The sequence below is a fragment of the Podarcis vaucheri genome (assembly GCF_965113315.1).
Source record: "Podarcis vaucheri genome assembly, chromosome: 6".
NCBI lineage: Eukaryota > Metazoa > Chordata > Lepidosauria > Squamata > Lacertidae > Podarcis > Podarcis vaucheri.
The window spans coordinates 59,846,333-59,870,961 of record NC_138764.1 but is presented as its reverse complement, the minus strand read 5'-3'; the positions used below and the strand labels follow the sequence as shown (position 1 = coordinate 59,870,961).

At 43.1% G+C, this 24,629-nt stretch overlaps 1 protein-coding gene across 5 annotated transcripts in view; it reads right to left on the bottom strand.

The window, feature by feature from the left end:
- Positions 1-24,629, bottom strand: part of BRPF3 (bromodomain and PHD finger containing 3) — a 38,112-nt gene that overhangs the window by 11,403 nt on the left and 2,080 nt on the right. The window contains exons 1-8 of one of the 5 annotated variants that reach the window (XM_082228591.1): positions 24,005-24,213; positions 12,940-14,307; positions 12,116-12,272; positions 10,729-10,860; positions 8,411-8,539; positions 7,699-8,011; positions 6,459-6,728; positions 1,722-2,225 (exon numbers count right to left, since the gene is read on the bottom strand). In XM_082228591.1, the coding sequence (XP_082084717.1) occupies positions 1,722-2,225; positions 6,459-6,728; positions 7,699-8,011; positions 8,411-8,539; positions 10,729-10,860; positions 12,116-12,272; positions 12,940-14,288 (2,854 nt within the window). In that variant the 5' untranslated portion in view covers positions 14,289-14,307; positions 24,005-24,213. Of the gene's footprint in view, positions 1-1,721; positions 2,226-6,458; positions 6,729-7,698; positions 8,012-8,410; positions 8,540-10,728; positions 10,861-12,115; positions 12,273-12,939; positions 14,308-23,086; positions 23,108-24,004; positions 24,214-24,629 lie in introns of those variants that run through there. The other 4 variants (XM_082228592.1, XM_082228590.1, XM_082228593.1 and 1 more) reach the window with 4 other exon arrangements.

Here is a 24,629-nt window from a genome sequence, read left to right as displayed (position 1 = left end):
CTTGACCTATAAAGGCACCTGAGAAATCAAAGAGACAGTCTTATTTCTTCTACCCTATCACCAGCTCTGTAATAAACTAAGGAGCACCCTCATTTCCTCTGTGAGCAAACTGCATACAATAAGGTTTATCAGTGGTGGCTCCAAACTTATGAACTTGTCTCCCCCTATGGATGTGCTAAGGCTCAGCATGAGACTCTTCCAAAAGTGTTAAGGCCTGTGGAAATGTTTTTATTAGGATTTGCATTTGGACTTCTTGCTTTTATTTTTAAAATTGTAACCCACTATCAGTCTTTGTTATATAAAGTTAAATAAATGAAACAGTGTGAGGCACACAAACCATAAAATAGAGAAGTGTAAGCTAGCATGCATTCCTAAGTTTGGGTTGTAGCTAAGTGGATGATTCCACCTACTACTTTAACATCAGTAACTGCTAGCTAAAAAGGTGTTGCATACCTCTGACAGGTACTACTACAATTGCTCAGTATAAGGTTACACGGCACTATTTTACCAAACGCTTCCTTGATTCTCTGTGCCCCTTTCAAAGATAAATCACAGGATCACTATGAGCACATGCACAAATACTGCTTTAGAAATAGTTACTCATTCAACTTTTTGAGAATGGCTCAAAAATCCCACCCGATTGCTCTAAAGAGCTTCAGAACTGGGCCTGTTTTTAATGACTAAGAAAAGATATGTGCTAGTTGCTTACTCTGAAAGAAGAAAGCAGAAGTGAGCACATTTGCTTTGTCTTTACATATTTTAAAACTTATGCCTTTAATTACATGCTATGGTATTTTTATTATTTCTGTTAGCTGCCTTGAGCAACATTTGATGGAAAGATGGGACATAATTTTGATAAATAAATAAACAAAACAGTATGCTTTTCAATAGCATCAAATCACACATTCACTTGTGAGTAATCATGTGCATATTATTCCAATGATGTGTAAGCATGTGCAAAACAGCCTGAGCTCAGGGACACATTCAGATCAATACTATGACCCTGCTGCTTGCCTTTATAAAAAGTCTCCCTAACACTGTCTGCTTCCTTCCAGATACTCCATACCTATAAGTCACCACAGAACCATTACTATCCCTCTGCATATCCATTTGTCCAATTCTGGCACATGACTGCACAAGATCCAGGAACAAGAAACAGTGGAGAAGAATATGGTGTAAGCTTTTCACATCACTTGATTTCACTGAAAAATTCTCAATAGTGTTAAGGTTCACTACACTATAAATAGTTCACACATGCATACATTAAAAATGGAGAGAGATGTGTATCTGATTCAGCTGAAGGTTGGAAAAGGTGCAAAGAAAAAGAGAGAGACCTACTCTTCCCCTGCAACTCAAACCATCAGGTATTACACTTCTCCCAAAAGGAGCCTAGCATGGTAAATGCATCAGGGAAGGAAACTCCCAAATTAGTCACAGATTTATAGGCTGGTTCATATGCCTTCCTCTGCAATATAAAATGCTTTTCTGCTCCAGAGCCCATAGCTTCCTCTCATCCTTTAGTACAATAAAACTGGATGCTAGTTTTGGGATTCATGCAACAGACATTTGGCAGAACTCAATTCCCAAAGGGACTCAGAGAAATGCTGCGAAGGCGTGGAGACTTCTTGCCAGCAGGCAAGCAGCGCAGCTACAAGACACCTCTACTCTGGGGATCTCTGGCTTTCCAAGACATCAGAGGAATGAAAGCTCAGGGGAGTCACCTGTCACTCCTGCCTGCCTGGGGGATTTCTCGCCATCGCTCTCGCTGCAGCTCCCACTCTGTGGCCGTTTCCGGGATGGCCGCTCACCCTCTACGCTGGAGGGGGAAAGCTGCCCACTCTGGCTGTGGTCCTCTCCATTCTCAAGGGGGCAGTCCAGACCTCTTTGCAGTTTCACCCCGTTCTTGGCTTTTTTAAAAAGGACAGATGTCCGCCTGCCCACTCCACTAAACGGGGGGCTGGCAGAGGTGCCCGTGGCCTGAAGGGCCAATCCGTTCAGGCCGTTGTCGCTGAGCAAGCGCTGGAAGGCGTGGCTCTCCCTCTGCAGTGTCTTCTTATCAAAGAGCTCGCCCTCGGACTTCAGCCGCTTATGTAGTCTGTTCAAGGACTTGCTTTCGCTAATGGGTTTGAGAGTTGGAGGGTCCTGCAGAGAGTCCAGCTCCGATAGGGGGGGTGCAGGTCCTGTGGGCTCCAGGGTGGGGGGAAGTGGGGGCTTGGTGTCATCTGCTAAAGAGAAAGAGAATCTGCTTGAACATTTTAGAAAGTATTTCCCAAAGTACGGATCACACCTCTCTGCCCCTTTCTATGCTTGAAAGTAAGTGGCAGGTAATAACTAACTTTTGTTGAATAGCCTAAAGAAAGACACTCAGAGGTGGAAAAAAAAATAACTATGGCACTCTGCAGAAGAAAAAATATTCACCCTCTTGAGAGCCAGTCAACATGCTTGTCATTTAACCAACAATGTTATTTATGGTGACAGTTCTATGGTTCGTTACAAGCATGCAAATCCCACTGAATTTAATGGAATTTGCTTATAAGTTTACATGCTGAAGTTCAGGCTGCATGACGCTTAACTCCCCAACCTTCTTAACTCTTTTTTTCAGACCCTCATTCCTCAGGTATTTTAAACTCTACATAGCCATGTTTAACGTAAGAGGGTAAAGAGATATGGGAGAACTAGAAAACATCAAAGGAGGAGTTTCAGATGCAAAAAAAGTCTCTTAAGGACCTTGATCATGTTGCAAATAATGGAAAACAGTCAATTGTGTATTCTTTTCCTTTTAAACTACGTCATTGTCCCATGTACTAAGGTCACCAAAAACACCCAGAGATCATCAAACTACCAAATCCAAGCTCAGCTTTCTCTCCAGGGAACCTTCCTTCCTCTTGAATTCCAATTCATGATGCAATGAGGTCACAGATCAGCACTCATTCTTCCCCCTTTTAAGGTTCTGTTCCTGTTCAAGCACTATTTGCTATCTGTGCAATGTTCTGGTTGTCAGCAGGGGAAAACAAGTTATTCCCTCGACTAGGTAAACTGCATGGATTGCCAGTGCTGTGGGAAAGCATGGCTGCTAAGATGACTACAACCCCTTAAGATGGAATGTCACCATTCAGGAATTTCGTAAAAACCTTATAAAGAGAGCACAGAGCATCTCTGAATTCAAAGTATATTAAGAAGCCTTTTGTCCTATTTAGTGCAGTTCAAAATCAGAGACTGGTACGCTTATAAACTAAAGATTATTGTAGATTTAACCAAACAATAAACATGAGGTAATTTGTTCATACTGAAGCTCTTCCCTAAACCTCAATTGGGAATACTGATATTCTTTTAAGTTTTTTGGCGACTAGTTAAGAATACTTTAATCCCCCACCAAGAGACAGCAGACCATTGGTGTACCCTATTTGTATGTCGTCGGGAGAGGGGGTGTCTTAAGGAAAAGGAAAACAACTTTTCAAAACGTCCCTTTAAATATTCCTGAAAGCAATCCAGAAGACAAATTAAGATTTCTGAGATCCATTCAGCAAAAGTCAAAACAGATTCTCATCTGCTGCAACCATGACAAAAGATGTGATAGCCTAGGAAAAGCCAGAAACTTTTTCAAGGGTGAATCCCTCCCAATCATCCCCCCCCCAGCTTTTTGTTTTGTTCAAAAAAATAGATTATGTTTGAATGACAAATACAGTGTTTAGATAAAGTGCTCATATATTTACTCCCCACAAATGATTTCTAAAAATTATGTAATGGGAAGACTTTTATGTTAACACTATGCGCAGTATCAGATGATTACAATTCCTGTACACTGAGGACAATCAAGTCCTGAGTTGTAAACTGAGACTTCAACTCTCAGATGCAAGAGCAAGATGCATTTCTGCCTCAGGGGGCACTGCTATTGTCACAAGAGAAGGAAGATGATTTCAGTGCCTCATTTGCTTGTGAAAGGGTAGAGATGTTTGCTTCAATACAGGCAAACCTTCAGATTTTAGAAGTTCATTATAAGTATGGTGATGACAAATATGAAGAAGCAGAAGACGCAGGAACTGAAATTCATAGCAATAGCTCAGAAAATGAGACATTAAATTTCACTATGGAGAACTGGAGGAGACATAATATTGTTCTTTGTTTCACAAATATTAATTGTTTCTTCTTCTTTTTATTATTATCATTTGCCTGTTCCTCATAAACTGGCAAAACCAAAGAGATTCCTTACTGCTCAGCAGCTTGTACTTTCATTTGTAACTTTAAAAAAAACAAACAGCAAAAAAAGTAAAAAGTAAATTCAAATTGTAATTAAACTGAAAAGGTGATCTCTTTCTCATCTCTGTGTATGTATATATATAAAACAGAATTATTTTCCCCCCAAATTTCTGTTTTTTTCCTGGGAAAAATGGAAAAAATATATTCACACACACAACATGGCTTCAAACTTTCTGGAAATGCTATGTCTCTAACCATGACCTTACCTTTAACTGGCCCATATAGCTCTCATGGAGCAGCCACTTAGGACTTGGTGTTAGTCAACAAATTTTGGATTTCACAGCTATTGACTCTTTTTAGAGAGCTTTAAAAGCACCAAACAGTGAGGTGTGTAACATAAGTTTTAAAATCTCAATCTGCATTTTGAAAAAACTAGTGTTTAATTCCATTTTTACAGCGGGTGGAGGGTAAGGAATTTAATATACTTTTAGCAACCTATGTACCAAAATGTCACAAATTAAGTCCAATGAAAGGACCTGTGTATGTGTGTGTGTACATGTGTGTATATCTATATATACACAACAGTTCACAGACTTTCAGAAGCAGCAGAGAGAGGGGAAATTACTATTTGTTCCCCCTTAACAGCCTTCCCCATTTCCTGGATGCTCAAACAAGGCTGGCTCCTCTTTCCTCCTTCCTCCCAGCATGACACAGGCTGAGTAGCTAGAGTAGTACCCAAAACATATCTATCCAATCAACAATGGACAGGGCTACTGACACCCACAGGTGGAGGACTATGCTGCTCCAGTAATTCTAACAAAATGTTGTGAACTGCCCTGTGATCTTCGGATGAAGGGTGGTATACAAAGGTAATGACTGAAGTTGCACTTTTGCGAGGATTTGGTTGATTTCAGAACGGATGTGGAAACTCATGCCCCTACAGACCACCCTGTTTGGCACTTCAAACTCTCCCTAGGCCACACCCCTCATGGGCCCTACTTCACACTCCATGTGTTTTTGCCTGTCTTTGAACTTTCCAGCCATGTGGCACCAGCATCCACTATTCTTTCTGAATTTGCATTTGTCAAAGATTTGACTGATGTCAAAAGCTGTGCAAACTGAGTGAGGCTTGCTGCTCTGTGGCTGCATGTAAAGCTCTGCAAACATGCAGGAGTTAAGAAAAGAGTTTTCCGTAACAATTCAGCATGGCTGCAGCTTTGAAACAGTATAGGGGAGAACAGAAGTGCTTGTTAACAGAGGCACATTTTCTGAGAATACGATGGCAGGACCATGCTAACACTGTTTTTATCAGTAACAATGGCATTAAACTGCTGTCAGCTGACTATTTTGAGCCTCTTAGAAGGCCAGGCAAGGCAACGTTGAACCGCTTTTCCCTGCCAGGGGAACCCACCCTACAGCAAAGGCCAACCCTGACTGCTTCTATGGTTATTTTTTTGTATATACTACAGCTTCCATCTTTACTGTCTTCTAATTTTGTTTTTAAGGGAAAGTTGGACAGCTAACCTTCTAACTAAATGATGCTTTTTAAGAAAAAATAGAAAGAAATAGAGCCACTTACTCAAAAGCAAACTAGGATCATGGTTGGCTGCAGCCACTTGGGCACTATTCTGTAGTCTCTCCTATCTTTGATTCACAGATGACCATGGGTGGGATCACAACCCAAGGTTCCTTGCCCAAGTTTGTCCACTGTCCTTTGGATCAATCTATGTCACAGCTCCTTCCTGCTATTACATTCACAGCCCATTGTTGCAACTATGTATCTACAGGTGACAGACACATGTAGGACATGAGACTGACAGTCTTCTCAGTCTTTTAACCTCTTCCTGATGAGCCTGCCAAGGAGGTAAATTAGCACCTCCAAGTGTAGGTGTCTTTGTGATGCAGACCTCTAGAAACTGGGATAAGATTGTCAAACACATTTCTCTAAGGCTGCCTTATCACCATAAAGCTTTGAGACTGGCAACCCTTGTTACCATCAACTGCTGCTTCCTCAGCCCAAAACTCTCCAGCATTTGTTACAAAAATGTACAGGTTTACCAAATGCTATATTGAGGCTGTTCTTGATGCTCTCCATTTCTCAAGATGATTTTTGAGTTTGTTGTCAAAGGCAGTAATTACATAGTGACTTCTGCCTACCAGACTTGTGTAGAATTAATGTGCACAGATCCCCTTCACATTTACCTAGCTCTTTCCAGTAAACCAGAACTGCTTCCTTCAGAGACCTTGTGAAAAAAACTCACCTTTCTCCCCATCTTCATCGCGTTCTCCTTGTAGCATCTTTTCCAGCCCTTCCTCCCATGGAGCTGGATCTCCATTTGGCAGGATTTTATTCTGTTGCTGGGCCAGCTTTTGCCGGATAGAGTTGATTTCACGTCTCAAGAGTCGGATGCGGCGAGTTCGGGCGCCACTTGACCTCATGGTGCTCACCATATCCAGCTTTTCCAGTAGCTCCTTCAGCTGTACCTCCAACGAAAGGTGAGCCCGATTCTCAGGGAGGAGAAGGTTATCAACTGCAATGAGAAGCAAGAATGTGACTAACCCACCATTTAGGTCTCACGTCGACTAACATCTTCATTATACAGCTTGTGGCACCTCTTCACTCTCACTTTTGACATCTGAGATGGTTATTTTTAGAACATACCTTATTTCTGTAATTTTAAGTTGTTTTGAACTGTTTTGAAGTGTGTTAATTGCTGTAACTCATCCTACAACTTTTGAGTGAAGGGCAGACAATTAATAAACCTGTTTTTGAACTTCATACAATAAACAGGACATAAGGATTCTTCAAATGAAATGCCAATAATATGTAGGAAATACACCACAGAGCCAATGAGAAAGAGAGAGAGATCACATGCTCCACAGCACACATAGGCAACCTGTGGCCGTGGAACACATGTACCCCTCACTGTTGTCCTGTATGGCCCACTCCTCCAGTTGTCCCCCACGCTGACTATTCCCACCAACAGCATTGGTTTTACTGCAAATTTACTGCAGACATCTCCTGCCCACTGTTTCCTGCTTCCTGGTAGACAAATATAGAAAGTGTAGATACAGCACCAAGTAGGCATCTATGATCATCTGGCCAGGAAGCAGAAGACACAGTACGGAGGGCAGGTCAGTACTGAACCCAGCACGGCAATGAAAGAACAAATGCAAGGGAAGACAGGAGTGGCAAAACAGCAAACAGCATGCACCTCCCTGGCTGATAAGACACACTGATTAGCATGCTCCTCAGCTGTTTACAGCATCAGTCAGATGGGGAGTGGGGGAAGATGCAAAATGGGATTGCTCCATAGGATCAATGGGAAATGGAGGTCTATATTAACAAAAAGAAAAAAGAAAAGAAAATATTGTAGGAGATACTGCCTCCAGAGCAGTTTCTTAAATTATTGTCTTTCTTTGCACATATGGAGGTTTTTAATCTTCTTTCTCCTTAATGGTCTTTTATTTTAAATACAAAAATTCCTAATGGAAACTCACCATCCTCCCAAGAAAAACGATAAAAATCTTCTGTCTTTGGCGATTCAGGCAAGTGAATCCCCACTTGGGGATCATAGCCAATAGTTTCAGCTTGCCGCCGTGCATGGCGCAATATTGCCCCTCCGAGGTCTCTCAGCCGGACAGCTGCTCGATGGAAAATGGTGTCTTTAGAATTATACCTCATGCAGTTGGTAAGAATAAGGTTAAAGTCCTCCTCAAACTCATCCAGTGTCCGGTACTGGTGGGACTCCAGCTTCCGCCTCATGGTAGAAAAATCCATTGGCTTGGAAATGAATTCCAGGTAATCTGGAACCTAAACATATAAAACCTGTACAATTACAAAAATCATTTACTAGCCAACCAGGGCATATCCATCACAAGCACTCTAAATGCCCTCTCACTGGCACTGGGGCAGTGCACAAATGCACAGTGATTTCATCCGGTTAAGTCCCTATCCCATTCAGCCCCAGCAAATAAATAACCCTGCTGAGAAGCAAAAGCAAACTCCCTCAGAAAAAGTGCTCTAGTCTACCTGGTTGGGGAATCCTCTGTATAAGAACCTTTGAGGAAGTCCTTAATTTATACAAGAACAGAGCAAGTATGCCTTGAACAGTCCAGACTGGTCTTGCTTTTTGAGAGTTACATTTTGCAGGCATTCAAATGAGCAGTTCTTTAGGTCAAATCTAACTACACTTCTAGGTAAAGTACTTGCCTCACTCAGCTTTACAGGTTCTGCAAAGATCTGGGCTGGATCCTTTTCCTGTAGAAGATCCAGTGTTGTCCGCAGCAGCACGTTGAAAGGTGTGAGCTGCAACTCCATAGCAGCTTGCTGAACCTTTACCTGAAAATCACAGAATCAGAGTTGGAACGGATCCCAAGGGTCATCTAGTTCAACTTCCATCTCTTGCGGGGGTGCAATTAATGCCAGCATCGTACGTTAAGAGTTTGGGTGTAATCTTCGATACCTCCCTCTCTATGGAGGCACAGATTACAGCTATAACAAAGGCGGCATTTTTTCATTTCCGCCAAGCTAAGCAGTTGGCTCCTTATCTCTCTCGCCCTGACCTAGCCACTGTGATCCACGCAATGGTCACCTCCAGACTGGATTATTGTAACTCGCTCTATGTGGGGCTGCCCTTGAGACTGACCCAGAAATTCCAGCAGCGAGAATCCTTATGGGGTCTTCGCTGCGAGATCATATTCATCTGGTACTATACCAGCTACACTGGCTCCCGGTGGAGTACAGGATCAGGTTTAGGGTGCTGGTTTTAACCTTTAAAGCCCTATACGGCCTAGGACCCTCGTACCTACGGGACCACCTCTCCTGGTATGTCCCACAGAGAAATTTACGGTCTGAAAATAAAAACATCCTGAAGATCCCAGGCCACAGAGAGGTTAGGCTGGCCTCAACTAGAGCCAGGGGTTTCTCAGCCGCGGCTCCAATCTGGTGGAACGCTCTGTCACAAGAGACTAGGGCCCTGAGGGACCTGACATCTTTCCGCAGGGCCTGCAAGACAGGGCTGTTCCACCAGGCCTTTGGTCAGGGCGCAGCCTGCCCCCCTCCTCTGACAATCTGCACAGAATTTTGCTTAATGGTTGCCATCAATTTGATTTTAATTAATTTTATAATGAATGTTTTGGAATGTTGGACTGTTTTGATTGTTGTTAGCCGCCCTGAGCCCAGCTTCGGCTGGGGAGGGCGGGATATAAATAAAAAATTATTATTATTAACTGCGGGCAATGCAGGAATGACAGCTAAAAGCAGCACACCTCAGAGATACTAATGATAGAAAATAGCATTTCCTGTAGGCAAACCTTGTAAACTGCCGAAACTATAAATGCTGGTTTTGATAAAACCAACTAACTAGAGGCTAAAAGGATAACAGGATATACAACAAGCAGGGCTGGCCCTACCATTAGGCAAAACTAGACAGATGATTTTGAACGTCATGAACAACAAATAAGTGTGTTATTGAATCTATTACTTCTAGTGGCAAATGTCTCAATAACAATATCATGGGCCAGATAAACTACAAGTTTGATTTTATATATATATATATGTGTGTGTGTGTGTGTATGTTCTTTTAATGATCCAACCGTATTTAATCATGTGTTTTTAAAATGGTTATGAAATGAAGAAAACTGACCTGATCTATATAGGAATGCAGTTTAATTGTAGCATTTGCAGTTGAGATGGCTAACTTGAGGCCAACAGGCCAGATATGGCCCACCAAGCCATAGAAAATTGGCCACGTCTGGTCAGGAGATAAATATCCCTGTCTGTTCTTTACACAGTAATCTCTAAAGTGGAGATAAATGTGATATCTACTCATCAGAATATAAAATCCCTTTAACTGCTTTTTAGAGAACTCTTCTAAAGAGATCTTCTCTAAAGAGCAAGCAAAGGGATCTTTCTTCTCTGATCTCAACACTAAGCACTTTAGCTCTGTGATCTTAGATACAGATATGGAGATAAAGTTTAATCTGGCAGTCAGATAAATATTTGAGCTCCAATCGCAGTGCTAAGCATCACAGCACTGAAATCAGAGAAAGTTGTCTCCGAGCTCTTTAATACTAAGAGATAGCATTTCCCCCTCAACTTCACTCCAGCACTAGGGGGAAAGGGGGCAGGGAAAAGCTGCCATTTAATTTTAAAGTGCCAGTGAATGTGTGTTTTTGTGTGTGTGTGTGTGTGTGCGCGCGCGCACATGTGTGCATACACACACACACACACACACACAGTTTGTCCAATAAGAGATAGGATCTGACTCATTTCAGAATCTTTTTCTGGCTGTAATCCTGTGCACACGTATTTTGGTGTAAGGCCCACTGAATGCAATGCAGCGTGATTCTGAATAAGCATGCTTAGGATTGCATGGGTGTTTTGGTTTTTGTTTTGTTTTAACACTAAAATGGCAATCACTCCACATCCAGGCCACCTTAGCAGCTCTAATCAAAGGCATTAAATAATGTCCATCTCATTGGGAGTGTAAACAGCTGTACAGATCATCAGGTCATGCTCATACCAACCTGCTCACGTTTGAGTTTTTCACGCTTACGAATTAATTCAATGAGCAGCCGTGCCCTTTCCAAGTCATGCCGCAGTTTTTGCCAGTACTTCAGTTCCTCCTTCACTGCACCAGTCTTCTCATCATGCTCTTTCTGTAAAATGGGAGATTTTTCTTTCTTTCTTTTTTAATGGTACCTGATCTCTCTTCATATCTCTCCTGATTCACCAATCTCTTCATATTTACAGTTATTCACAGTCAGTCTTTAACTAGATCATAGAATCTAAGCACCTTATGAGTCCTAAGCATAGATTGACTATCTAAAGAAGTCCAACCAACATTCTGAGTATGTTCTGGAAATGTTTTAACCATACCCACTGACATTCTTTAACTTCTCAAATATGTGTTGCTACTTCATACCTGTGGTATAACCAAGAGCGAGGCTCCATTGCTTTTGGCCTTTTGACAAAGGATTGCACTGTGTCATCAGTGGCACAGGAGGCACAGAATGGCAGTGACACCCTCCTGGTGGTGGCAGCACTGTGGACCTCACCAGGACTGTGTTCACCAGGACTCATGGGGTGGAGAGCTACAGGTTGATGGCAGAAGCATGTCTCTGGTGCAGACACATATACACAACAATGATGACGCCAACAGAGTGCTCCCTCGACCTTGCCCCCCACCCCATCTTTGTCCCAGTGAACACAGTGGCACCACCACCAGGAGGGCATCACTGCTGCTCTCCCCTCCCCCCCCAACTCGCACACTGCTGCAGCTCTCTAGCAAAGTCACTCAAAAAAAGTTATGGGGCACAGCAAATGTCAAGCACCGATTCTGTGTAAAGAAAATAGTAAAGTGTATGCCTAGCTCAAAAGGACTAGACCACAAACAGTAAATCAGTGGGTACAGTCTTTGGCCCTGACAACTAAGGAAAAGTGGTCTCCACAGTGCTGATTGTTTCTAAGGTAAAGACAGATGTAGATGGTTATTAATGGATTTTATCCACATTGTTTTTCTTTCCTGTGTAAAACACTACAAAATAAAAACAATGGGATGTGGTTTCAAAGGAAGGAACTGTTAAGAGAATTTTCAGGAGCGAGGCATAGATCATGGCTTTACGCTGTGGCATAATACAAAAATTGCATGCTGCAAAACCTCTATTACAGTCACAATAGTTATTATTCATGGACAACACTACTAAAGGAAGATTTTGAAGTTCCATTTCTATGCTTCAGAAGAAATTCCCAAAATGAACTACCCTCCTGCTTTTTTTTAGCTAGCAGTAGCTACTCCATCCAAGGACATTTTCCATCCATGTATCCCAGAAGCTTCCCTAATTAGTTCTTGTGACACTATTCTCTCATGGTATTTCAGGGTTCAGTAAAATGTCAATGATGCCACAATCATACCTGTTCTGCATTTCTTTGGGACTGTAGATGAGAGTGCAGACGCCGTATAAGAGGAACACCGTTTCTTGACTGACGCTTTAAAAGCCAGTAGTTGTGCAGTCGCTGCATAAACTGATTCTTTCTCTGGAAGGCGAGACCACTGCAGATTTTATTCAGTCTAGGGAAAACAAAAGCATCAAGCGATTTTATCACATATTAAACCCAACTTCAGATTCCGGAAGACCAGTGTAACACATGGAAACCCTCACTTTAGCAAAACAGTGCCTAATTTTCTAACATCACATTACATGTTAGGAATTATATAAGTAACTCAAGTTCATCAGAGGCTTTTCAACTGTGAAATTGCTGCTCTGTAAGAAACAGCTCTACAGCTCCAATTAAGCAATAGCAACAGCAAAATGGGCAACACCCAGCCATCAGCTTAGCTCAAATGGACCAAATTAATTCAGAGGTTTAGCATAAGTGATTACTCCAGTCACTTTCATATAATCACATTATATGAAATCACGCATTACTAATATAAACACTAGGCAACAAACACAACTGTAGATAGAGGTTACAATCCCGCTCCAAGTTAAACTGTCACAATCCCATTGAAGTCAATGGGATAAGCCTAAACTCAGACCATAAATTGCAAATTTTCTTCGTTTTCCACCTTCAACAATTTGTACCTGCACTTCATTTCCTAACGTAATTAAACAAAGCATTTGCTGAAACAGCCGCAGGGCATAAAAGATGCCACCCAATTGGAAAACAGGAGAAAAACGCTGGGCTAGTTCACTGATCAACATGGAAACAAAAGCCAGAATGGTTTCACCACTCACCGGTATGAAGGGATCTGTGCAACCATCAGCAAAGGGGCAGAAGAACAGGCTTCCTTCTTTACCTTCTGCTTCAATTTCACTTTGTTCTTGCTCTTGGGAGTGCCCCCATCTACTGTCTCGTTCCTTGAAACATCCTCCTCTCCCTTGTGAACAGTAGTTGTGCGCCCCTTCTTCACTGTGCCAGGAGGGGAATGTGCCTCGCAATAAGCAGTCTTGCGCACAGTAAACGTTGTGCCATTGAGGCTGGTCTCCCTCATGGGCTCAATCTTCATGAAGAGACCAGCCCTCTGGGCACAGGTGACATGGAAGGCTGTGTAGCAGTTCACCTTGTGACACTGGATGGCTGCTCCCATGCCCTTCTGCTTACAGATGTAGCAAGTGAGCTTCCAGCGAGCTGGTGGGATATTTTCTATCCCCTCAATGGGCTCCAGAAACACAGTGTTTGCAAAACAGACTTCTGGGATCCAGATGGCACAAACAACATGGGCCCAGTGACCATCACTGGTCTGCTTGAAGGCTCCACCCTTGTTTGGGCACAAAACACAATCAACTGGGCGGGAAGGGGACTGTAGGCAGCAGCGACAAAGCCATTGCCCCTCAGGGATGTAGGGCACTCCATAGCATTCTTGGTGCACAGCCAAGTTACAAATGTCACAAAACAAAATGACGTTGCTGTTATGGCATTCATCATCCATGCAAACACAGCAAACGGCATCTTCATCTATTAGAGTCTGCTGGGCCCCATTGTTGCGGCTCTCCAGGTATGACTCCTTCTCCAACCGATCTACTAGCAACTCAAAAGTCTCAGCAGAAACTGACCCATAGCCATCGTTCTTCCTTTTCTCATTGATCATGTCAAGCCATGCCAAATCTTCCTCATCCATATCATACTCCACTTCAGCATCAACATCCTCAGGTGGCTTCTCAATGTACTGATAGTATGCGGAAGGCAGGGCTGGAGCATCTGGTTGGCTCAAGGAATCAATCATCCGAAAGCTGGGCTGTGGTAAGTGGAATGATGTCCCAGGAGCGTGTTTTGTGCATGTCTCCCTTTTTTTGCCTTTACACTGAGTTTTCTTTGATTTTGAAGGAAACAGTGGCTGCTCACTGTTTTCTTTGTTACTGTTGCATTCTGTGATGTCCTGGGCAGTCAGTTCATCCTCTGTGATGATCTTTAGAGGATCATAAATGCTGATGCGATGGAGACGCCCATCAATATCAACTTCAACTATCCGCTGGGCCTGGGCATAGGTCAGAGTCTCTCGCGTGGGTGAGCATTTCAAGCTGTACGGTGAAGGAGAACGTCTCCCTTCTAGGGTCTGTCGGGACCTCCTCCGAGGTTTCCTCATAGCAGCAACTCAAAAAACCCTGCAGAATAGTCCAAAAGAAAAAATAGCATAAACATGAGCAGCATAAATTTCAGGGCAACAAGGTCTAACTTCAACTGATTAATTGGTTAAAGTTAATTTTAACTAAAAGGGCTGAGAAACAAGAGCATACCTGTTTATTTTGTAACTACTTTTTTAGTGGGAATAAAAAAGAAAGAAAATAAAGCCTTTTAACAATGAGTGGTAGACAGATTTGGCTGATCTCACACTTCAGTTTCTCAAAAAGGCACCTATCCTGAGGTAACTTAGGTAATGTTCATTCTCAAAAGTATTTAAACTGAATTGACTGCTCTGTTAAAAAACAAAATTTAACCAAGTACAAATTCTTTAAGAAACAGCTAGCCCTAAACATTAGGCTATCCTGAATATGAATCCTTAGATTCTTTTCTTCTTTCTGCTAAAGTGTCTTATAATGTTTTAGCATTATAGGAGTCATTCACAGAACCAACAAGACAAAGATATCATAAGCAAGCAGCTAGGAAGGCTAGACACAGAAAACTTGTAGAAGAGAACCTAGAAGCAAAGAAAATCCAATAATAAACAAGGAGGTTGAAAATGAAGAAATGGATCAAAAGAAGAATTTAATTTGGAAACACAAACACAAACCCAAGCAAAGAAGTAAAATAAAGGAGCTAAATATCAGCCTGTCTCTTCTAATGAACTAAGATTCTGAAACACAGAATGCAAAGCAGCGCATGAATGCAAACTAAAAAGATAAATTTGGGCTGGGGCCTTATCTCTTAGTGCACTTTTGGGTGTGTGAAACTTTAAATTAGTGGATACCTAATTTGCTGTAAGCCATCTGCACTTTACATTTAAAGCTGTATTATACCACTTTAAACAGGCATGGCTTTCCCTCTGAGAATTCTGGGAAGTGAAGCATGTTAAGGGTGCTGAGAGGTGTTAGGAGAGCCCTATTCCCCTCACAAAGCTACAATTCCCAGAGTGGTTTAACAAGCGGTCCCTCTCCCCAGGAAACACTGGCAACTGTAGCTCTAGAGAGGGAAATCGGTCACTGCATAATGTTAACATAAAATGGAATCAAAAGCTTCCATAGTTTCCTTGCAGTCACATCATGGAGGAAGGGGGCACATGATTGTGAGATACTAAGTGTGTACAAACCAACCATTGATTTGGAATTGCACTCTTGAACAGAATTTAACTTACAGTTGAGGGAAATGTTTGAAAAGGCAAACATGTATTATGTGTGCAAACACGAAAGACAAAACCTTTTGCCCTCCCATCACCCAATTTTCTTTTTGGTGTGATTCTTTTACCCACCCACCCTCACCCAATAACTATTATAATGCATGCCTTCAATGGTCAACTTTCTCTATATTTCCTACTTTGGCATATTCTTCTTAAACTGTGACAATGTTTTACATTTACTCCTATTGTGTAATTATTTTTGAAACATTCAATAAAAATGCATTTAAAGAAAGGAGAAAATGCATGCCTTCAATGGTCAACTTTCTCTATATTTCCTACTTTGGCATATTCTTCTTAAACTGTGACAATGTTTTACATTTACTCCTATTGTGTAATTATTTTTGAAACATTCAATAAAAATGCATTTAAAGAAAGGAGAAAAAGCCAGGCCCTTTCTCCTAGGCCCTCTGTGTAACTGTATGCCAGGAATAAATTTAACAAATGGCAGTTTTCCAAACATGGAAATGCAACAATTGAAATCCATACCTATTGTATAGGTCTTAGTGGCATAGAACAAAGTAACAATACTTGAGTTAAGATAAACATGTATTCTTAAAGACATAATTGAGAATCTACAATTCCCCTTTGGTTACAAAATATGAGCCTTCAGACTGCATCTGCTACATTTTTTTCCAAAGGCTATCATTTGAGAAGGATGAGAATTCTAAAACTACTTGTTCTGGAGATGATGTAACTTAAGTCAGAGAGGCTACTTCATGGATGAAGCAACTTTAAAACTACCGTATTTTTCACCCTATAGGACGCACTTTTTCCCCTCCAAAAATGAAGGGGAAATGTGTGTGCGTCCTATGGGGCGAATGCAGGCTTCAGGAAGCTCTGCGCAACCCTTGGGAGACTGGCTTGAAGCCACGCCGGGCTCCAAAGGGTTGCGCAGAGCTGCCTGCATTCCGAAGCCTGGGGCGCACTGAAGAGCGCACCCGGGCTTCACGCAGCTCTCCGCAAGCCTGGGGAGATGGCGCGGCTCCCTAGGCTTGCAGATAGCAGGCTGTTCTGGGGGCTGGGGTCGGGGGAAGCTGTATTTGAATATTGGAGTCTTATGTTCGAGCCTAATACTTTTAAACACAGAGCAATGCTACATTAGCGGGAGAAATAATGCTACATATATCATCTTTTGAAGAAGAAGAAGAAGAAGAGTTTGGATTTGATATCCCGCCTTTCACTCCCCTTCAGGAGTCTCAAATGCTAATGAGAATGAATCAGTTCATGTAGAAAGAGAAAGAAGTTCTCGGTGTTTGACTCTGATAGTTTACTGACAGGTGGCTGGAAAAATAACTTTTAAATAAACAAACATATAGAAGAACATTGAAACAAATTATAATAGTCAATGTAGCTACTCCACAAACTGCTTCTAGCCCACTGGTTCAGTTGTGTAGTGTACACATGGCCTGCACTGCTCTATAGAAATAAAAATATAAACATTTATTATATAAATATAAAATAAAATAATTATTATATAAATATAAAGTAGTGTGCCATCAAAGCTCCTTGTGGTTGTTATGTGGGCTGTTTTGCTCTGTTGTTATGGTATATGTATTTATGTTTTAAATGTATTGTAAGTTGCTTGAAGATCTTCAGGTAACAAGTGATCAACAAGTTAATAATAGTTATGATATTATTATTATTATCATGTCAGTAGATTTTTTCATACTGCGCAGAACCAATTTTAGATTGAAAAAGTGCATTAGCATATGAAAAGGGGGAGATGGAATATATGTATCAGTCAACATCATGATGTATTAATATTGACTAATGCATGTATCCCATCTTCCCTTTTAAAGAAATGTGTCTTGAGAAATCAGTATTTTCTCCAGGGGGTGGAGCAAGCATTCCATTTATATGGGATGGAGGGATTTGAAGGACTCTGAGCATTGTTTTTTGAGCAGGGAAGGCCAATGATAGTTTCCTGGAGAAAGTTTCCTTAAAAGAATCAAGTCTATGTGGAGTTTTTTGAGGGACAATAGGAAGGGAAAGAGAGTGGGGAGGGAGGAAATGGGGATGAGGAATCTGTGAAAGGAAAATAAGGTCCCAGTCCATGTTGCTTTTCAGGGCTGCTTTCACCCTAGAGCCCTTAGGTGCACAGTTTCCTCTAATTAGCTGGAAAAGGAATTAAAGCAGAGTGTCCATACAGAGCTTGCATATAGCACTATATTACCAAGCAATGGCCTTCCCCAAAACCAAATTCTCCTATGTTCCATCACAATTAAGTTCTATTTAAAACAAAGGTCCCTGACAGCTTCAGTTCAAAGTTTATTGCTTGTTGTTTCTGCTAGTTTTATTGCTTCCTGTTGATCCCAGCTGGGAAACAAGTTATAAAGGGCCTGCTAATTGCCCCTTAAATAGCTTGCTTTAATTGCCCCTTTTTGTGAAACATTTCATTTCTCAGTGCTTCTGATCTCCTAAGCTTCGCCCTGTGTGTTCAGAGTGGACTTAGCATATGGCTTTGCCTTTCAAAGTAACATCTACAGAAACAAACATAAGCAGAAGTGGGACTGCAGCAAGCTAGAATGGGAGGGGGGAATCATTCCTCTCACCATGGTCAAGTTAAAAATTTCCACCCCCAAAGCTGCTATTAGCCTCAGGGGGACATTTCCCTATTAGGGCTAACAGTACATTTGTGGGTGATTTTAATCAGGACCATAAAAGTGGAGGGAGGAGGGGATAATTAAACTCTCCTTCTCCAGTTGACATGTTCCCAATCCTCCTCAGGGCCCCCTGAAACTATTACTTTGAAAGGCAAAACTATACACATTAAATCAATTAATGGCACGGCAGAGACATAGTCCCATAGTGCAGTGTTTCTCAACCTTTTTTGGGCAAAGGCACACTTATTTCATGAAAAAAATCTCGAGGCACACCACCATTACAGCCCCATGACGTCAGCGCGCAGCGTCACGCCGGGAGGGACATGAATTGCTAGCAAATTACATAATCACCTCCTTGAGGGCTGGCTCATCTTCTCCGAAGGCAGAACCCCATTAATTAACAGCACAGACTCACACCATAGCCAAGACGAGGGGGGAAAACCTCAGTCATGCACAGTCATGCACATGTGGGGGCTAAATGAGGACGAAGACCGGGCAGAGAGCAGGGTTCAAATCACCCCACCTGGCCAGGACAATCCCTGGGTGCTCCCTTGGGCCACTCGCCTGACCCACCTCGCAGGGCTGTTGTTGCGAGGATAACACGGGGAGAACCACGCACGCCCCCGGGAGCTCCTTGGAGGAGAAAGCGGGCGATGAATGCAATGCATGAAATATATGAGAGGCGACCAGGTTTTGCAGGTGAGGGGCCCCCGCCAGCCTCCGCTTCCAACACCCGGCGCAACGATGCCAAAGTTTCCCCCCGGGCTCGGCTCGGGGAGCAGCGCTGCTCCCCCCCAGCTCCCCTTCGCCCTCCCGGCTCTCTCTGCCGCCCACTGGGGACCCCCCTCACCTGCCAAGTCCGGAGCGCCGGTGGAAGTTGCATGCATGCATGCAGGGCGCCACGTTGCCATTGCATTGCACTGCACTCCATGCAACGCCTGCATTGCCTTGCACGCCCGCCAAGGGGTCTCCCCGCGGTCCGATGCGTCCCCTCTGGCGCGGATGCAGCATTGCAAAAATAAAAAACCCCCGACGCAGCCCTACCTGGGGGGCAGCCTCCGCCGCTCCGCCTCCGCGGGGATCCCCGGGCTCCATCCTGCCGCCCGATCTCCGCGGGGGCGCAGGCAGGCTGCGCGGGGTCTGCGCGGAAGAGCCCCTGCCCGCCCGGCCGCTGCCGCTGCGCTCATTCCATGGCCGGGAGAAGAGCGCTTCAAACAAAACGCCCGGCCCGCCAGGCCACGCTGGGAAACGTAGTTCGCGGGCGCGGAGCCCAAGGGCGAGGGGACTACGGATCCCGGCAGCCCCCGCGCCGGGGACGGAGGGGGAGAGGCCGGGTGCAGGGATGGAGGGACGGGTGGGCGAGCGAGTGAGTGAGTGGCAGCTGCCAAGCCTTGGCCGAGAGCCAGGAAGGGCCTCCCCGGAGGAGGAGGAGGAGGGAGGCGCAGAGCGGGAGGGAGGGAGGGAACCCCAGGGGTCATCTAGTGACGGCGCCCCAATCGAAAATTTGACTTTAAAAAAAAAAATCTTTCGAATTTTTTAATTTTTCCCACGGCACACCAGGCAACATCTCGCGGCACACTAGTGTGCCGCGGAACAGTGGTTGGGAAACACTGCCATAGTGCATCCCTTATCATCTGAGTTATACTCTCCCTCCCAGGGATTTATATACTGTTTCTATACAACTGTGATTAGGTACAAAGTTTGTTTGAATACTATGCTCCACCGTGGCAGAGGACACAGGGTGGGTAGCCAATGATTTTGGGGTTCAATTACTGTTTTTTACTTACACCACTTCAGACATCAGTGTAACATTAGAACAGTGTGTTGGAGTTAGCAACATAGCATTTTGTGTATATCTGATTCTCTTCTGTCATGCACTCAACCTTGGCCCATTTTGGTGAATCCACTGGTAAAGTTCTGCTGGCAGTTCAAGTATGCTGGTGTGAAACTCCACCAGTGCTATTTCTATTGGCACAGCCTTAAAATGACAGAGCAGAAGGCAGCCCTGTATCAGGAGATTTTTTTTATGTTTGTTGTTTTTATTATGTTTTTAGATATGCTGTGAGCCACCCAGAGCGGCTGGGGAAACCCAGCCAGATGGGAGGGGTATAAATAATAAAATTATTACTATTACTATGTCCTATGATTCTCAAGTCATAGTATTATGCCATAATGTTCTGCTTCCATTATGTTCCACTTGCATATTTGTAAGAAGGCCGTTGTGTTGTAAAAGTGCCTCCTCCGCAATGAATACAAAATTTAGCCATGCAAAATTTAGCTTAGTGGATTGCCTATGAAGACATATTTTCTATTCTCATGTTAAAACACTATAGATGCCAGCTGGTTACAGAAGACAGAAACCACTTTATTTTACATTCCCTTGCTTTTCAGTATTCAAATTATTCAACCCTTATGCTAAATTAGCACTTGCTGGATTCCCCCCCCCCCCGATTTGTTATAAATGTTAATCACTGTTTACAACCATAAACCAATTATTTCATAGAATCATAGAATTGTAGATTTGGAAGGGGCCGCAAGGGTCATCTAGTCCAAGCATCTGCAATACAGGAATCTCTACTAGATCACACATGACAGATGGCCAGTCAATCTCTGCTTCAAAACCTGCAAGGGAGGAGAGCCCACCACCTCTCACTGAACAGCTCTTACTGCCAGGAATTTTTTCTTGGCATTTTGTTGGATCTACTTTCTTGTAACTTAAATCCATTGGTTTGGGTCCCAGCCTCTGGAGCAGGAGAAAACAAGCTTGCTCCATCCTCCATGTGACAGCCCTTTAGATATTTGAAGATGGCTATCATCTTCTTACCAAGCTAAACATACCCATTTTCATCAACCGTTCCTCATAAGGCTTGGTTTTCAGACCCTTTATCGTTTCATTTTCTTTCTTGCACCTCTCTCCTCTGATGCTATGTCACTCTTCTTACAGGGCCACATTATAGCAATAAACTTTGTGGACTTAATACAAATTCCTCTGCACAGGAGCCAACTCCTAGGGGTTGAGGTCCTTTCAGCCCCCACCCCACAGAAAATATTTGAGGAGGCTGGTACTCCCAAGGTTGATGGGTATGGCCATTCAAATGGTGTGTGTGTGCTGTGTCATGTGATTATGTGGGGCAGGGCTTGCCCCCAAATATTTTGTTCAAGTTGGCACCCCTGTCCCTCTATGACAGTGTTCCCCAACCTTGGGCCTCCAGCTGTTTTTGGACTACAACTCCCATCATCCCTTGCTAGCAAGACCAGTGGTCAAGGATGATGGGAATTGTAGTCCAAAAACAGCTGGAGGCCCTAGGTTGGGGAACACTGCTCTATGATACTCTTAGCAGTGTCTTCCTTCGCAAGGTACATCCAACATCTCACCTTCCTAAAACAGCTTTACCTTTCCTCCACACTTTTCAAGACTTCACCCTTGCCTATTGCTAACATTTGCCACTTATCAACAGACTAGACTCCTTTAGCACTTTCACCAAGGCCCCAATCTGCACTATACATTTAAAGCAGTATCATGCCACTTTAAGCAGTCATGGCTCCCCTCAAGTATCCTGGACACTGTAGTTTGTTAAGGGTGCTGAGAGTTGTTAGGAGACCCCTATTCTACTCACAGAGCTACAGTTTGCGGAGTGGTTTAACAATAAACCCGTCTTCTGAGAGGACTCTGGGAACTGTAGCTCCATGAGGCTAAGAACACTTAGCATCAGGATTTTTGGGAGGAAGCCATGAAAGTGCTATGATACTGCTTAAAGTGTAAATAGATGGAACCCATGTTTCTGTGCATGCTAGTCACCATCTCCAAATGTCCCTAAACAACAATGCATGTCATTTTTATGCTGAAATCTTGCCAAATTTCTTTTGCTATTTGTCTTCAAGTTAGTCTTTTCTTGTTTCAGTAATACAATAATCTTCCCCCAATTCATAAAACACTAAATTCCTCTCTTCCCACATGCCATTATTCCTTATTCCTATCATGCATATGCTGAATTAAAGACAAAGAATTCATTACACATGATCCAATGAAAACTATGCCAAAGCTCTGGCCACATGTTGATGAGTGAAATTTAACTAGCATCATTATATTCAACAGATTATTGCACCATTATCTATAATAGTTTGTGCTTCTGACAGCTAAGCTGGTATGATAACCCAGAATGTTCAGTTGCTCAAGAAACCCAACTGTTTACTGAATAGATTTTGGGAAGGGATAGGTAGCTGTCAGTTTGGCTAGGATTAAGACTTCAAACAGGCTGACTGAGGATCACAGAGAAGGCCAGGAACATAGGAAATCTAAACAATAAGGGCAGGCGATAGATGGAGAAATAGGAATCTGAAGGAAAGCTAAATGAATGAGCCTTGAGGGCAAAGGGCAGATGAGACAGAGAAATGAGGCAAGAACGGAACAGGCTAATCAGAAAAGTGAGCTATGAAAAAAAATTCACAGTGCTTATTATCAGAAGAAAGAAAGAGAAAGGAGTGTTAAGAAGGCTGGTCAAAAAGCAGGGAAGCTAAATTACATTGCACAAAGGAGGAACTAGGCTGAAAAGCAGGGACCTGATGAAACAATTGGCTGAAGAGAAGGCAGAGCCATGGAAAAAACAAGATTAGGGCAAAACTACACATAGAACTAAGATGCAGAAGAAGAAGTACTCCCTTAGCTGGAATAAAGTGGCCAGGCATGAGCGGAACTAAGGAGGCATGGGGTTGCTGAGCCTGGAGATCCATATAAATAAGTCTTACAAAGTTACTAGCTTGCTAACAAATTCAAAACCTGTACAGTACTGTAGTTCCATGTTAGCTGTAGCCATGAAGGAAGGTCCTCCCAAGCCAATATGAAAACAAGCGCTATTGGCTTCCTGGTGGGTTATTTTAAAATGTGCTTTCTACCAGGTAGACTGGCAGAAGAAGGAGAGAGTGATATGTCCCATGCCACTCACTCACCTTCATGGAAATCCTGATACTGTAGTCTTTGACTATTAAGTGAGTAGTTAAATGCAAGGTTTATAGCCTAACAGGGGGGTTCCTCCAGTTGTGATTTCTACTGTTAATGGAATATTGTGATCTGGCAACCCTAAGGGAGGGGAGGAATAAGCAACAAGTAGTGTGGTAAATAGGCAAGTAAAGAATTGATAGATGAATTAAGAAAAATAAAATGTGGATCTAATTAATGGAGACATTTGTTTTGATTATCAATTATAGAGATCAATGAATGCTGTTAATGGGGGGGAAATATTAAACATTACAGTAGATAAAATATTCTGTTAAACGGAAGGTTCTTACTCTTTCTTGGAGAATATATTAGGTTTTAAAGAAACGTAAACTAATCTCAAAATAGTGTTCATGGGAGTTGGATGTAATCTAGGTTTATATTTATATTTACTTTTGTAATACAGCTTGATGTGGAAATTTTAAAAATTAAGGGGGGGAGCAACTGGGCTGAACTGCCAATACTGATTTGAACAAATCAACCAGTTCTTTGGCTGTGGACTTATAGTTTATATTCAGTAAATTGGACATTAACTCTTCAGTTCTGGGGCAGGGACATCCTGCAATAGATAAAAAATAATAGAGGGAAATGCACTTTGTTGTACTGTGCTCTTCTCCCACTTCAGCAGCAGCAGCCTAAGCAATGGAAAAGTACAGCCAATGAAGGGAATGTCTTGCATTAAGGTGAACAAACTTGTATCCTTCAGTGGAGGAGGCCCCTGTTCAAGAGTTGTATCTTATGCCTCAGGGAAAACGGCTCTGTTGCCACTATGAACTTAAAGACTGGAATAAGTTCCCAGTGGACAACTTTCTTGCTCCTAGTCTATGGATCACATGCAATCAGTATAAACTAACAAAACATCTCTCACTAACCCTCTCAGCAGCAGACAACATTTTAATCTGCCTTTGAACTGTGTTTTGGCCTGTTGGGGAAGGGTGGTCCATGCAACTGAAGGGTTCTAGCAGCAGACCGCTGAAGGAGGTTTGAGTCCACATGCAAACTCTCTCAGGTGACTTTTCAGTGTGCACAAGGAAACAAAAACACACCAGGCCTCACAGCAGAAACCCTTTCCCTTGGGGCTGTGTCAGAATCCAGGCCCTTTCCACGTGACAAGAGCGCGCAGCAATCTCGCTCTGCCAGATGCTAGCGGCCCTCCTTCCATCCACAGCAAGATTAAAGTCGCAGGCGGCGGGAGGGGGGGTGGGAAATGTTGACTATAAATTTGCGAACATCTACAAGCCCCTCCGAGGGGGGAAATCCCTCGACTAATTACACGGCAGGGAAAGGAAACAGCTGTAATCACCCTCCCATTGGATACGATGGCTGTCCATCTTCCTGCACTGCGGCCAATAGCAGCACACAGAGCGCGGGCGAGAGCGACGTGTCCCTACCTGAGCCAATGAAGAAGGGGAAGGTGGGCGTGGCTAATGGTGTCCCGGTTATGAGGGCGAACAAGATGGCGGGCATCGGTTTCCCTCTCTCTCCCCCCCGCGTTCT